This window comes from Dermacentor variabilis, chromosome 6, assembly GCF_050947875.1.
Source record: "Dermacentor variabilis isolate Ectoservices chromosome 6, ASM5094787v1, whole genome shotgun sequence".
NCBI classification, from domain to species: Eukaryota; Metazoa; Arthropoda; class Arachnida; order Ixodida; family Ixodidae; genus Dermacentor; species Dermacentor variabilis.
Genome location: NC_134573.1, coordinates 81,176,367 through 81,192,245, shown reverse-complemented (window position 1 = coordinate 81,192,245; position 15,879 = coordinate 81,176,367). Strand labels below are relative to the sequence as shown.

Genomic DNA, 15,879 nt, shown 5'->3' with positions numbered 1-15,879 from the left:
GGCGGCTTCGCGCGCTCGTACAGCGGGGTGAGACTCGCGCCAACGACGTTTCTGTGCGACATTACGTTGCATCCTCTCAGCAGGGGAAAGCAGCACCCGCGGTCGAACACCTTGCTCCTGCCGCTCCGCACGTCGCACCTAGTCTCTCCCTCGGCGAGCATCCTCGGCCGTGTACTTCCGAAGGGTGCATGAAATGCTGTTCTGTGCATTGTATGGGTGATTTCAATGAATGTTTGAGCCATTGCATTTTTGCTTGCTTACGACGGTATAAGCCGTTGCTGAGGATGATCGTTTTCATACCTTTCGACTAGAACCCACCTTAAGGGGCTATGAGCCATTGCAACAAGCCTCATACAGCTTTGGCCTTAATAACTACAAGGCGTGTATTTATATACCAAATTATTGTATATGTGCGCATCTACTACCGCCGTGGTTGCTCAGTGGCTATGGTGTTGGGCTGCTGAGCACGAAGTCGCGGGATCGAATCCCGGCCACGGCGGCCGCATTTCGATGGGGGCGAAATGCGAAAACACCCGTGGGCTTAGATTTAGGTGCACATTAAAGAACCCCAGGTGGTCTAAATTTCCGGAGTCCTCCACTACGGCGTGCCTCATAATCAAAAAGTGGTTTTGGCACGTAAAACCCCATAATTTCATTTATTTTTGCGCATGTACTCAACCCTATACAGGGTGTCCCGTACAATTTCAGCCAATAATTTAAAATGAAAGGCGCGGCGGAAGCGAACTGAACCGAACGCATACTATTCGCAATAGCCTATGGTAACTCAGACATTTTTTTGTTTTCGCCATTATCCACATAATAATAAAGTCTAATTAACCAAATCTTTAATTATTGGTTGAGGACCTCAAGTATGATACGCACATTTGTGTGGCACCTTCAGAAACCACCGATCGAGTTGTTTCCTTTACGATACGTCTCACGTAGTCCTTTCTTCCGGGTTTCATAGAAAGCCCGCGAAATATGAAAAAAAATAAAATAAAGCCACGTGACGGAGCGCTTGCGCGGTGGTTATCGTGCTACTCTCAAGCGTGCGTTCGGTGAATGAGATCGTCTCCCGTCGCATGGCGGCGAAAATTAACGCTGCTGGCCGAGCGCTCCCGATGATATAAAGAACGCCCTGCCGCTTCCTCGTCGCCACTGGGTCGGGGTTTCCGAAGAACAGAACAAGTGGCAAGAAGTGAACAAGTCGACAACGAAACCAGCTGAGTGCGAATAAAAAAAAAATTGCCGACGATTACGTTACTTCCTAATGCGAAATTTGAGCGCAGCAAATAAGCTGTTTCACCTTTTCGATAGATTGAGGCAAAGAAATCGAGCAACACATGTATGCGCTATCACAGAATTTTTTTTTTATTTTTCACACGTATTCCTTTAACAAAGACTCCACTAACAGTTCTTGACAGTCATGAAGGAAGCTTTGTGGTCGGAGAAATAGACTGATATATGTTCGACTTGGTACACCAATGCTTGATTCTCAAAGACGAGATCTATACAAGTGCCTCGCGAGGTTGTCACAGCCGTGGGACGCGTTACGAGCGAGAGGAACGGGATGTTCTCCCGCATAAGTGTTAGGAAATTGCTGTTTGTCTTTATGTCAAGCCGCCACCGATCTGGCTCTCTGATTGCCACCGCACAGGGCGAACGGCAGCGGCAATTTCGGCTCGGGCGGTGCACATATACAGATCCGCCGCCACCGATCTGGCTCTCTGATTGCCACCGCACAGGGGTTGCATTGGAGGAGGAGCGTAGAAAGGAATTAAGTTCGAGCCGGCGCTTTGACAACCGGAGACTCGCAGGAAGAGGGGGGAGGGGGGCGGCGTGTACACCCAGCGGCAAACGATGGGGGCAGAAGCGCGCGCAGCAAGCGGACAACACGATAAAGGGAGGAGGGAAGAGATAGCAGCGACTGACTGATGCCGCTGACGCCGATAGTGAGTCAACCCCAGCTGCGGAGTTGGTTTCAGGGACAACGAATAACCGGCGCGTCGGCAACTGAAGAGCACCCTATCCGCCACACAAGAACAGGGGGGGGAAACTTTCCTCCTCTTTCTGCATGGCGGCGACGGTGTTCTATGCAGTCACGTTATCTTGACTCTCTAGCGGCGTCAGCGGCATCCAGCGGTATCAGTCGGTCGCTGCTAGCGCTGGGGGGATGAAAGGGGGGCGGAGCTGGTTACGAGGCCGACGACGACGCCGACGCGAAACCCAGGAACGGACGCCAAAGAGCTGCGCTCTAAAAATAATGTAACCAAAATGCGACCAGAGCGTGCATCCAATGAGCGAGGATCGTTTAGCTATATATAGAGCACTGAGGAATAGGCTGGCTACAGAAGCAGCATATAGTGGGAAGACAGCAGTAAAGGGGAAAAAAGGAATCAGAGCGTGCTACATGGTGAAATAGACAACGGCAGCAACAGCCCGAGGGTGCATCAAGTCAGGAGCGTTGAGACATATATTTAAATACATAAGGACAAGCTACGTTAGGACATTTCTGTCAGACTCGCTTAAGTGTCTTGGAGGCTCGGGACTAAATTTGTTCGAGGTCCCCTTGAAAATGATTATGATTTAACAGTGACGGCAGTGGTTATGAAGACGGCGAGGATCACGGTGGTGGCTTAAAATGTAGTTAGAATTATATGTCTCGTCAGTTGTTTTCTAGTTTATTCCGAGATGAAACGTTACAAACACACACAAGGACGCCTTGAATTTTAACGTAACGTTTTCAATATTTCTGCTTTGAAAAAGAAAGTGTGTTTCTTTTTTCGAAGTGGTTGTGTGGAGACACCGGAGTTGGAATAGTTCCGGAATCATGTTATTTTCTAAAAAAAATAACAAAAGACCTGGAGCGGCACGAGAATCGAATTATGTCCGCAGTGGGGCAGTTTAAATGGATATAGAATGGGCGCCCGAGATACCGGAAGGGAGGTGCAATGGAATGGGCGCATATTAAGGGAACCCTAATTGTTTAATTTAAGCTTGATTAAAAAGAAGCAGTGTATTTGCCAATTAGACTAAACTAGACTTGGTCATTTTCGGAATTTTTACCCATTAAAGCTCTCTCAATATATATATATATATAGGTGCCTACCTTTGCTGCGGTAATTAAAGACAACATATTTTTCTACACATTGTATACTTACGTGTTATGATTCGGAAACTTCTCTTTCTTACGATGAAGAAGTTCAAATAAAGATAGGTACGTTGAGTTCACGCCTTTAACTTTTTTTGAAGGAGTTATGTCAGCTTTCTCTAGTTTAAATGAACTCCTTTACATTAAATTAAGCAGTCTAAGAATTATTCAATATAGTAAGAGCACCTTTACATACAGTAAAGGGATGACGGCCAATATGGCCCCGTCGGAACGTCGCACCCTGTGTGAGCCTGCGATGATTCGAGAAGCGCTCTAAGTTTTTAGCCCACTTTCTAGTATTCACAAGGCTTGATAACTGGCGGTAAGAGGTCTTCTGTGAAATGGCGCCCGTCAATGTTAAAGGTTAAACAAAGAAAGGTATTAGATGTCACCGATTCCGTCAGCTCAGAGCTCATTCACCGCGGCAACCACATTCTCGTTGATGAAAACCATTTTTTGCTTGCTTACTTTTCCTTGAAATACTTGAGCTCATTTACTGCGGGGGGACGCGCTGTAAAGTAATTTTGTGCTTTTCTTTACTCAAATGATATCAACTATAGTGAAATTACAGGCAACAATGGCCTGAAGAAATAAGAGGCCAGAAATAGTGTTTGTCCTTGTGCGGAAAATAGTAAGCAAGATAATTAGTTTCATTGTAAAGAATATAAACAAAACAATGGAAACGCAAGTATTAAGCAATTATCGAGAAAGCGTTTCATCCACTTAAATTGAAGCAATGGAATGGACCAATTGTACCACTCCATCACTGAGAATGGTCCAACCTTCACCATTCCGCGGAGATAAAAGGAATGTAATTACGGGTATGTCCATCTTTTGAACATGTGTGCGACTGAAATGGAGGGATCCACTGCGCAACACTGGTTGCTTCGCTTCTGTTAGGTTGTCATGTAACGTCTGTTGTCTAATGCGCATGTCGCTGTCATTAAGTTAGTCCCCTGTCCTGAGCTGCTCTATCGGCATCACTGAGGAGAAAGAGAACCACGTGTTGCAAAGCAACAAGAACATTATTTATAGAAGGTCACTTTATATCGTTCTGCACATGAGGCATACAATCTACGGGAATACGAAAAGCCCCTTGTACAACTATACCTTGAACAAGAAAACGAACTAAAGAGTCTACATTCTGTGCAATTCTTACCAAAATTTTACAAGCCGATACAACTGGAGAAAACGCAAGCATTCAAAAACGTTTTATGGAAGTCACCAATGAAAGATGTCAATAAACAGTAGGTTCGTAACACTTGATAATATGAGAAAAAATAAGGTTATCATAATATGGGGAACTGAAAATATAGACATATTTTACTTCCACAAAACCATCTTGTTACTTTTGCGAGAATAGCCAACTCTGATATAACGCTTGATCGGAAGAAGTATTCTGCAAGTTCCATTAGACGGTCATAATGACTTTGGGTTTCACTTCGCTCTCGCAGAGGGTGGAGCGCAGGCAAATAATCGAGAAAATAAGAGAGTAATAAAATCGAGAAAGATTTCGATGAAGGAAAACTTTGAGACTGACCGCGAATTCAATGTCGCAGATTGAGATTCGCATGCTTCGATAAATCCTAAAGGCCATGGAGGCAACAAACATGCAGAAGGGTTAGAATTTATGTTAGCTCTAAGACTAATAGATTTACTGCATTGACAGCATGCATATGCACTACAAAAACCAAGCAAACTTAGAGTTATTTCAGCATGTTAGGTAAAAGCGAATGGTCTCTTTCCTTTTATGTGCGCCAGCAATCCTTGTATTTCCTTGCCATGTCCATGATGTTATCGTAGGACTGATCTGCACAGCTGTCAATTAAAATGCCCTTTTCGTGAAAAAGCGAGCACATGTTTGTTGCCGCATATTCACCAATGGGCGATCATGTTGTTACAAGCCCAATGAATGAATGAATGAGTATAGCAAGTTCCAGATGACAATATAAAGCTTGCGGACATCGAGGTGTCTAGCTGTTGTGGAATCGAAGCGGCAGGAATGTTTGGTTTCTTGCACCTCATGAAATACCCGTCTGCTTACAGCATCTGCCATTATGCCAACACACTATTCGCACGTCGACATGTATATGGCTAACTTTCGCTCTTGTTAGCATGGCGCTGGCTTCCCGTGATCTTGAACTTTCATCCACGCCTTTCCAATATCAAACTACTTCGGCTGCTGCCGAACACTTTCAAACAATAATTCTCCTATAGAACGTTCCCTGGACGTCGTGTGAAAACTTCTTGTATAATGAGAATTTCCGATGGCACCCTGGTAATGAGCCATTTAAAGATATTCAGGAGCCCGTCAAGGAAATGTTTTTCATGGTGCCTTCTGGCAGGCGGAGTACCAGGCCTGCAGCCCCCATAGCGGATATGGTAATCAGGCTCTAATTTCCATAAGCGTCAACGCAAGTTCGATAGAGGCGCTTAAGACTGCTTACGTGTGGGAATGTGAAATCACTGTAGTCGCTTTGGGAAATGTTTTCGCTTAGGCATTCGTCCGCATGTCGTAGTGCACGTTGTCAACTTGCATGGCATTATTTTTTTTTTGTGTGTGTGAACCCTTGCTTCGTCTTCTGCGGCGTGTTTCCGTAGCCGACCCCATTTAACAGATGCCGCTGAGGTAGACGCTTCGGAGTGCGTCCCAGTAGGCACACCGCCGATAAAATTTGAAGGGCAAGCGCGGGAGGCAGCGACGGGGACGTGTACAATGACAAACGGCACACCTCATTTTTTACACTCATGATTTGTCGTCGAGAGTGCATCGCTGTAGAGACAGCACCGATGAAGTCTGAAGAGCATGTGACACGTGGGAGGCCGTGACGGAGGCAGTCACGTGACGTGTGCAATGACGCACTCACTGGGCACAACTTTACTTAACCTTAACCGTGGAGCCACCGTGGCGTGAGTCGGAGAAGTGTGCTCGTTTCGCACCGCGCAGGCCCGAGTTCGATTCCGACACAGACCGAAGTGTAGCACATTTTCTATGCAATTTGATTGATTTACTTTGTTTACAGAAACCCGCCTGACAGATTTGACGTCAATCGGCGCATTTTTCGGGTGTGTTTAGTCATCGCCCCGTCGACCATTTTCGGTATCATGTTAGTTACGTCGACAACGGCAACGCCAGATTATCGGGACAAAGGGTATATAATACTTTCGCATTTACAGCTTTCTACACCGATTCCCACATGTATACATGGAATCCGGCGACTTTTATTGGTTTGTTTAGTTGTTGTTTCCAGGACTGTAAAGGAATTCGAAAGCATTGAGCCGCTATTGTGATGTTTCGGAAAAGGCGCATTTTGCTTATGGAGCGCGCCAATGCGGTTCTTGTTTTAAAAAACGATGTGAAGGGCGATCATGTTTATGTTTTAGAGCGAGAGAGAGAGAAACGAAGAGGAAAAGGCAGGGCGGCTAACCAAGGACGTGCCCGGTTGGATACCCTACAATTGGGGAAGGGGGAAAGGGAAGAACAGATAAGGAGAAAAAAGAAAAATAATAGCCCGTCATTTAGTCAGTCGCAGTTGAATCTGCACTGTCACAAACGTTCACACAAGCCAGTGTCCTTCAGGAAGTGCAGAAGGTCTTTTGGGGCCTTTAGCATGCAAGAACCCATAGGCCATGGTCGAAGGATCTTATCTTCTGAGAGCGCTCTGTTGTTTAGCAGTTTGAGTTTCGCTTGTAAGGTACGTCGTTGAGTGGCAAAGGCTGGGCAGTGACACAGAAGGTGCTCTAGAGTCTCATCGCACCCGCACAAATTGCACGCCGCACTGTTGGCCATTCGTATGAGGAATTCATAGGAAGTTGGAAAATTGACTGCGACATAGCTTAATTCTAGTCCTTGAGCTCGTATACTCAGAAAGAAGGACATTGCTTGTACGAGAGATCGAAACACACTGTATCCACTATGTGCTTAACAAAAAAAATTGCTGATTGACATGTGATTTGATTACCTTACGGCACATATTCAAATTTACAAATTCCAGCCAGTGAGCTTGCGAGTCGTAACCACCTTGAATGAATTTTCCGCATGACACTAGTTTCGCGACATGCGTTCTATACTCCTGCTGCGACTTCGCATGCATGTGACGGCTGCACGTGGTCGCGCGGCCGTGTATTGAGAGCGACCTGCGTTTGGGGCAGAATCTGTAGTTGCGTCGATGGATGGTACCTTTGTGCGTGCTGTGTGTCCTCGGCGGTCGCTTTGCGTTGAAGCGATAGACATGACGAAGATCACTTCGCTCGCTTCTGCTGCCGTGTTTCCTCAAGCCAGCGCTTTGACAGCGAGTGTCCGCGGTGATCGAGTGCGATGTGTTCATGTTTGATTGTTGTTCGTGTTCATGCGTTGTACACCATGCTTGTTAAGTTAGTTAGCAAACGAATGTTTGCAAGTTGACTCGGCCGATGAATGTATTATCCTTACCTTGTATGGCTGTCTGCTAATTTGCTATTGCAAACAATGATTCGCCTTTCAGACCTAAAGTTAAACGCCATAAATATACAAAGTGGTATTAGAGATTAAGAACAGCACATTGTTCGTCAAAGTGTTTTTTTTTTTCTTTGGTCCACCACGTTGTCATTTGTTTTTGTTACCTTTCGTGTGTCAGTGCCACATGACGTTGCTCTGAATGTTTAGCGCAGCCGCTCCTGTGTTGAGTGTAACTTTTGCAACTAACATTGCCACGAATAAAAATCGTGGAAGCTTCACTTATGACAGTGCATCATTGCAAAAAGAAGCACCGAGAGCCCTGAACAACATTTTTTAATGATTATAGACAGTGTGATACATACAACATATCAGTAACAAGGATCTACCAAGCACTATACTCTGTAAAAATGCAGTGTCATATTGACATTAACACACTCTCTCTATATAGCGTACAAGCTCATAAACAAACCAGACAGCAGGCTCTACTTTTGCGCACTATCGAACAGAAAGAAATGGCAGGAATGTCATTGCCAATAGAACAATGTGCTCTTATAAGGCATGCAAACAACGGCGATCGTGCCAAGCTCTCCCCCACATTACATCCAGCATGCATCTCCTCTTTTTGCGCAGAGAGTTCACTGGCCTTGGGCTCGGTTGGGCCCTCACCTGCCGACCAAATGTGACTCCACAATGGAAAAGCGTAAGCTCATGCTATTGACTCTCGTTTTCTTTTCATCCACCGCGCACTATCAGAGATAACCGTAACACGCATAAGGGAAAAAATAAAGGCAGAACCTGTTGGCGACAGTTTCCGTTTATATATATATATATATATATATATATATATATATATATATATATATATATATATATATATATATATATATATATATATATAAAGAGAGAGAGAGAGAGCTTAAAAATAATTTCCAACTGCCTTCACGAATGGATCAGATAGACATGAAGCGTTTTCTTCATAAGGTCATAACACATCAGCAGCTCTCTTTAGTGGTTGGTAGAAGTAGATAAAAATTACGACCAATTTATTTTTAACAAAGTAATACGATAACACAATACGAGTGCATGAATCCAAAGCCTTTGTACTACAGGGTGCCTCGATCACAGGGCGGCCTTCTGAATCGCGGTATCGAGGCAACTCACATTGTTCGGTTAGTTTAGAACCGCTTAAATACTGATTTCGAAAGAATGACACGGCGCTGACTTATTAAGAACATGATTGCGGTTAATTTCATTCGCAGCCGCAGCCTGAAATGCCGAACTGCAATATACTGTCACTCCTGATCCCCCTCTGCCATTTGCAACGCATACTGCAAATATGCTCCTAGTTATGAAAATCCCGGTGACAGATTAGATATTTGGCGCCCTTGCATCATTCCAAAAAAGGAATAGAAACGCACGAAATAAGTCGTTACATTTTAGCACGTTTTCCGTCGTAACAACCGTGCCAGTGTGTCCGCCTTCTTGCCGACGGTTTCCTTTTTGTGGAAATAAGCGTACTCGGGAAAGTTGGCCGTGAAAAAAAAAGAAAACTTCAGCACAGGAGCGAACCGTGTCGCAGCCAGTGGACGCGGGCACTTCCTGCCTTCCGGCGATTCCCCGTAGTAGGGGGTGACACGTGATCTCGCACGCAGAAGGTGCATCTAAAGAGAGGGCAGGCGCGCGGCGGTGGGTTGGCCGCGGACGCTCGCTTCGCCCGCCCTCATTGACGGGTGTGTCTCCCGTGTCCGGCGCTCACTTGCTGACTTCCCGACGCACCGCCCTACGAAGCCGTCAGCGCCCGAGGGCCGGTATCGAGGGAGGGATAAGTCAACGGGGGCGTTTCTCTTGCTCGCCGCTCTAAACACACGTCTGCTGCAAAAGATGGCACCCAATCGGGCAGCTTGTAGTTGCGCGTGCCATCGGGGGAGAGGGGCGTCGAAATGACCGTGCGATATTTATGCGTAGCTGCCGTGGTTTCGCCGCGGTATGAGCGCCAAGACAACAGCGGGGGGATCGTGACTTGTGTAGAGAAAAGGAGTAATAAAATATGCGTTGAAAATAAAAATAAACGCAATTTTTAATTGTAGAATAGGTTCGTCAGCTAGAATGCCCTATACGCATTACACTTGTTCGCCTTCGTCATTCAACAGCGAAAGGTTGTCCAATTGCCTAATTTTTAGCCAACATTTCATACACGCGTGATATTGTTTTTGTGCTTCTTAAATATTTGCACACCCTTGCACACGATTTTTACGGAACGCGAAACCTGACAAAAAAAGAACCAGAATTTCTGCGCACCACCACAGCGCAGCCTATAGTATTCCCATTTACAGCCTGTAACGGCACATGTGAACAACATTGTGGAGTTCGGTTTTACCAACTAGTGTTACAGGCTACTCGCAAATCAAGCGTCTTTCTGAGATCCCGTGGTCCGTAAACTTTTGGGGTCGGCTGCGCCAAAGTTGAACTCTTTCAGGCGGCATGCTGCCGTACTGTCGCGGCACCACAATGGGCCACAGCACCACTGACATAGAAGAGGGACGCCAATGCAGGCGAACAGACCAAGCTAGCGGATCCGCCCCGAGCCTTCGCATCCTACCCGGCGTTCGCCGCTAGCGTTGGCACCATGCCCAGCCCGGAATCCAAAAAAACACCGCGGCCGCGGTGTTTTTTCTCCCTTCAGCGTCCCCCATATTGCTGCTGTTTTGGGGATTTCGGCGAGCTGTCCCGCGAGTTCCCTTCCCCCTTCACCTCACACCAACCGAGGCAAAAAATCGTCTTGCTGTGCTTACACTGTTTATATAATTTTGTATTTCTCTGTCTTACATTGTTCGCGCGTTATTTTCTCTCCATTAAGCAACAAAAATAGATGGATAAAACGGTTCCGCAGGTGGATCTCTATAGTGTATTGATAGCGTGGTTTTGTACTTATCGGGTCAGCTAAGGCTCTTTAGACTAGATGCTTGCGCGGGAGTGATAGGGACTATCACTGATGATGTCGCCTACTCGTCTCCTAGACGTACAACAGATATCAACGCTATGGCTAATATGCCAATTGGAATAAACCAACAAACTGAGGAAATAACTCGAGAGACAGAGAGAGAGAGAGGAATGCAAATGAGAGAAAGGCAGAGATGTTAACCAGAGTTAAAGCCTCCAGTTTGCTACCCAGCACTATAGGGGAAGGAAAAAGGGAAGTAAAGACGGAATGAAGAGCGGTGAAAAGAAGAAAGGACGGCATCATCACAGTCTTTCTAATAGGTCACTGCCACGTAAGAAGGTCAACAAAGCCTTTGACCAACTTTCGGTGCCACGACAGTTTTATTATTCTCTCGAGTTATTGATGACGACACGAATGTGTCGGCATCAATAACTCGAGAGAATAATAAAATAATATGTATATACGCGTCAGGACGCGGCCACGCATATTTTACAAAAAGTCGCAATCAACGTAACAAACCTACGCAGTTCGCATATCAAGTAGTTTTGTAAAATAGGTCAATTAAAAATAACGTATTCTTTGTGTCCTGTCCAAACAAGTACAGTCTAAATAAATATCAATGTGAACAAGGTACAGCACAAGTGATAACAAGTTCAAGACAATTCAAGGCGCATTTGCAGGAACTTTGGGATGCAGTACGATAATATGCTGGAAAAAAAATTGTTAATGGAGAGCATAGCATTGCTACAGCAGTCCTCCGCAATTATTGACCTTCCTACTTTCTTTCTTTTACCGTGACCTGCACCACAGGGGATCGCCTCCTGGACATTCCTTGTAGAGTCTGCGGCGACAGGAGTTCAGGGAAACACTACGGAATATACAGCTGCGACGGTGAGCAATCTTATACTGACATCTCCGTATATCGAACCCTGACACAAGCAAACCCGATGTGTTATTTGCTTTGCAACTGTTGTGTAGAAATAGCGCTCCTTTACACATGCACAAAAAAAAAGAAAGAATTGCTGGAATATCAAGAGAGTAACATCATTGCGGCACGGGAGTAGCAAAAGAGAATCTCAACTAGCGAGCAAATAGGCTCACGGAGCGTACTTTTCAGTCCGGCGTCTTAAGGCTATACAAATGCATTTTGAAACAGTAATAATAAATCGCTATGAGGGTCTATACAAACGCACAATCATAATTCTAAAGATCATATTTTCCTACTTATACAGGAGCAGGGAAATGACCTCACCCTCCTACCTTTATAACCATTCTTGAATCTGTCACCTCTCTCCCTACCTTCGTACTTCAAAACCGCTTCCAAAGCATCAAGAAAAACAAGCATTGCCTTTCGACCGACCAGTTCTTCAATGCGCTCCATCGTCAACTTGATAGCGATTCTCGCGTCACTAAATTGTGCTGATCAGTCTATATACAGAGTGATATGGACAAAACCGAAAGGATATTTGAGCTTTTAGTTCATTCAACACTTCACGTATGCATATATATGTAAATATACGGAAGGTCGGCTAGTCTGTGCACAGAGGCATCGGCTTGCATCATACGCTCGAAGAGAGGTGGGCTGTTGCGTTGTTGTTGGAGGTGTATATTAGACCAGCCGAGTCGATAGCGGAAGTGGAACTCTCTTTATTGACGTTGCAAAGATTCAGGACGCGTAACATATAGGTGGCGAAATGCAGCGCATATATTGCAGGACAAGAGGAAGCGACGATATTGTCATGGGAATATACAACATGCGGCACTTCGGCGCCTCGATCATCGACGATGAGAAAGTGCGCCAGGACCTATAGAATGGTTTGCACAAAAATGCTCACGGTTTAACGAATTTGAACGAATAAACCGTGCACAGAGCGAGCGGACAGATCATTCTGTGTAAAGCAACCAGATGGTCGTAAAAGACTTCAAAAACTGGACGTGTTATGCAGACAATACAGATAGCCTCCCGTGACGATGAATTAACTCGAAGAAGCTCTTAAAATCTGTTATTTTCATCAGAAGTTTGGTATAACAGATGTCACCAACAGAACTTGTGCTATTCCAGGTGAGCCCAAAAATTAACGACACAAAACAATAATTGCAACAGCATTATAAAAGCAAAAAAGCAGACCTAAAAACAGAGATTTATTGGATTTACATGAAGCAAAGTATGGCATTGATGCCCTCTTAAACTATTGCGTAATTATTGTTGGCCGGTGCTATAGAAACGTGTGCACGAAAGGTGCAATTTCACTTAGCTTGCTCAGACACTCTTGTGTACGTGCCTTCAAGTTGTTGGAAAGAAGAAGAAAAAAAAAAAGAGGCACACCGAATTATTTAAAGCATGTAGCAGCTGTATTGTCTCTGAAGTTGGTTCTTGTGGCTCATGAGAAGCTTCCGCAACTGTTTATTAACCTTCACTGCGCATTCATTTGAACATGTAACGTTAATATAAAGGAAGACAGCGGTGTGAATTAAAGCGTAAAGCGAGGCTAGCCGATATTGATGACAGATGGAGGACAGGCAATCAAGTGCGTAGGGCAGATAAGCGACGGTCTGTGAGAGTTAAAGAATCGGCGCCGTAAGTGAACCAGCTACAATTTGCATATTAATATACGCGCCGTAAATGAATTAATGAAGGAGGTAATAAACATAATGATAGTAATTATTTCGATAACCATTTCGATCTCTTGTAGAAGTAATGACCACCTTATATAGGTCTTTAAAAATAAAGAGCAGGGTTTAGAATTGTACTATCTGCAACACGGATTTTTTTAAAAGTTGGTATAGCTAAAGAATAACACCACGGAAATGTACAGGTGCCGACAAAAGTTGTATACTCCACGCAGCGGGAGCCGAAGCAACGGCAGACTGCATCGCAACGCCACCTACAGGCAGCATCTGGGATAGAGACAGCCAATGGGTGCCCTTTATTATCTGCAGGCATGTCGCTTGACTTGTGTCAATGTTTCGTGCTTCAGCTCGCCAAAATGCCGAGCGACGCCGCTGCTCCGGCTCCCGCTGCGTGGAGTATACCACTTTTGTCGGCGCCTGTACACAAACGATTGGCGCACATTAAAAACTGCTGTGTACTGTGTACGCAGCAGTTGTACCGTGTACTGCGTACCAAACCAAACGCTCGCCTGGTTACCCTCCGATGCCTTTCACCTCGTTGATTTCTATGCATTGAATGTAGGGTAGTAAACCGCGGTCGTAGGTCTGCTTGACATCCCTCTCCTTCATTCGCTTTCTCTCTTTCGTTTATTAGCATTCGAAGTATAGCAAGGCACGGGAGTCACTGTTGCCGTCGCTGCGCAGGTTGCTCGGGCTTCTTCAAGCGCAGCATCCACCGCAATCGGGTTTACACGTGCAAGGCCCAGGGCGAGCTGAAGGGCAAGTGCCCCATCGACAAGACCCACAGGAACCAGTGCCGGGCCTGTAGGCTAAGGCGGTGCTTTGAGGCCAGCATGAACAAGGACGGTGAGCGGTTCCTCTCCCACTGGTATTTCACTATATGACGCCCACTTAACTCCTATAATCCTTCAGTGTGCACATTTCTCAGCCGGCACGAACGCTTCATTCAATATTTCGATCGATTCCCCGAAAAAGTTAAATGGTTGTTTCTTCCGGTGTTGTTCCTTGTTTTTCTTCTTAGCGTTGCCGCATTTTCATAGACCAATTTGAATAACGAATGATCGGCGGCTATTGGCGGCTACGCGATTGTTAGTTCTGGAATTATCTATAGTTACACCTTCAAGCGACACATCCTGTGCGTAAGGCATGCAGCCAATGCATGCAAATATCAATATTAATGACATTGTGAGCACTGTCCGCCTGCATAGACATAAAGTCGACAAGTGTTGCAATGTTAACTTGTTGGTATGGCACCCTAAAGGATAAGAACACATAAATTGAACCATGAGGATGCACTTAAGTACACGACGGCATGAAAACAATCTAAAACCGATGACGCTGTAAAACTAAATAGACGCTGTAGACACAATATGTAGTGCCTGTGTGTTTATGTCTTTTTTGTGCTTTCACTTCTGCAAGCACATTCTCATCGTTGAGAGAATCAAGTGATGTCAGTTGGTTTAGAAAAGCCGCTCGTTTCAGCAATGAGCAGATCGAGTGACGGGCGTTCGGCAACTTCTGGACCTAATGCACCTGAAACCACAGTAAACACTATAGTTTTCTTTAAAAGATTAAGCGTGCCATGGCTAGCCACCAAGGCATGCTCGCTTTAACAATTTTTGGTTTCCGCTCGTGAATATTGTCAAGCGTGATAAGCTTTCCCAAACGGAAGTACTTTCAGACACGTCGCTGACTTCTGCGCGAGTTCGTCATATATTATCGCGGACGTGGGGAACCACAGCCGCTGCGTGTTTACATCTTCACGAAACATCGGTGCCGCATGGTCGCTGGAATTTTTTTTATTCCCTCCCCCCCTTTTTTTTTGCGTGGAAAAAACATAACTTATCAATTTTCCGTATTTTAAGAGCTGTTCAAAGCAGGTACCTTTCTATACTCGCCGACTATCGCTCCCTTCTCATGACGATGCTTTAGGTGAGCTAGAGATCGAGTGCTATGGCGGAAGGCCCGGGTTTGGCAAAGTTAGTTACTTCAGCGACCTCTTGCGATGCCCTCAGATGAAATATCCAATGGTAGCAAGACAAAAAACAGACGCAGTTTCGCTCGAAAGGCGAAGCACCGATTGCGATAGCGAATTAGCAGACAGCCATAAGAAGTATGGATAGTACATTTATCGACCCTATCAAGTTGTAAACATTCGCTTGCTATCTCAACTAATGAGCATGGTGTCAGCGCGCACAAGCGAACATGAACACATCGCACTCAATGAGCGCGGACACTCGCTGTCAGAACGTTGGTGTGAGCAAGCGCGGCAGCTGCAGCGAGCGAAGTGACCTTCGTGCGGTCTGTCGCTTCAATACAAGAACGGCGAGAGCACTGCATGCACAAAGGTATGAGCGGTGTGCCGATCCCTTTCAAGGTATGGCACGCATGACAGCGCGTGGCCGGGCAAAGTACGCACTGGTTGGCGGAATGGAAGCCGCCCCTCACCCTCCTTCCCACGCTGCCTGGCCGCTTTCCGACATATATGGCGCGCGAGATTGAGCTGCGATTATGGAGGAAGAAATAAAAAAAAACTAAGGACGGGCCCTGACGTCACTCTTTGTGAAGCTAAGTGAAGCCGGAAGTTGGCTTTGCTGCGCCATCATGTCGCGCCAGTTCTGCTCTCCTGTTTACATTTCTCGCGAAACCACACCGCGCTATATACGCGCAACCGGGCTGCTCGGACGCGCGCGCTCCGAGGCAATATAAAACCAAAGG

The 15,879-nt window shown here is 45.7% G+C and overlaps 1 protein-coding gene across 1 annotated transcript in view; it reads left to right on the top strand.

Annotated features, from left to right (window-relative positions):
• The first annotated feature begins 8,279 nt into the window (after nucleotides 1–8,279).
• dsf (nuclear receptor dissatisfaction) overlaps nucleotides 8,280–15,879 on the top strand; it is a 48,529-nt gene continuing 40,929 nt past the window's right edge. Inside the window, exons 1-3 of the mRNA XM_075697443.1 lie at nucleotides 8,280–8,289; nucleotides 11,341–11,421; nucleotides 13,846–14,007. Of these exons, the coding sequence (XP_075553558.1) occupies nucleotides 8,280–8,289; nucleotides 11,341–11,421; nucleotides 13,846–14,007 (253 nt within the window). The remainder of the gene's footprint in view (nucleotides 8,290–11,340; nucleotides 11,422–13,845; nucleotides 14,008–15,879) is intronic.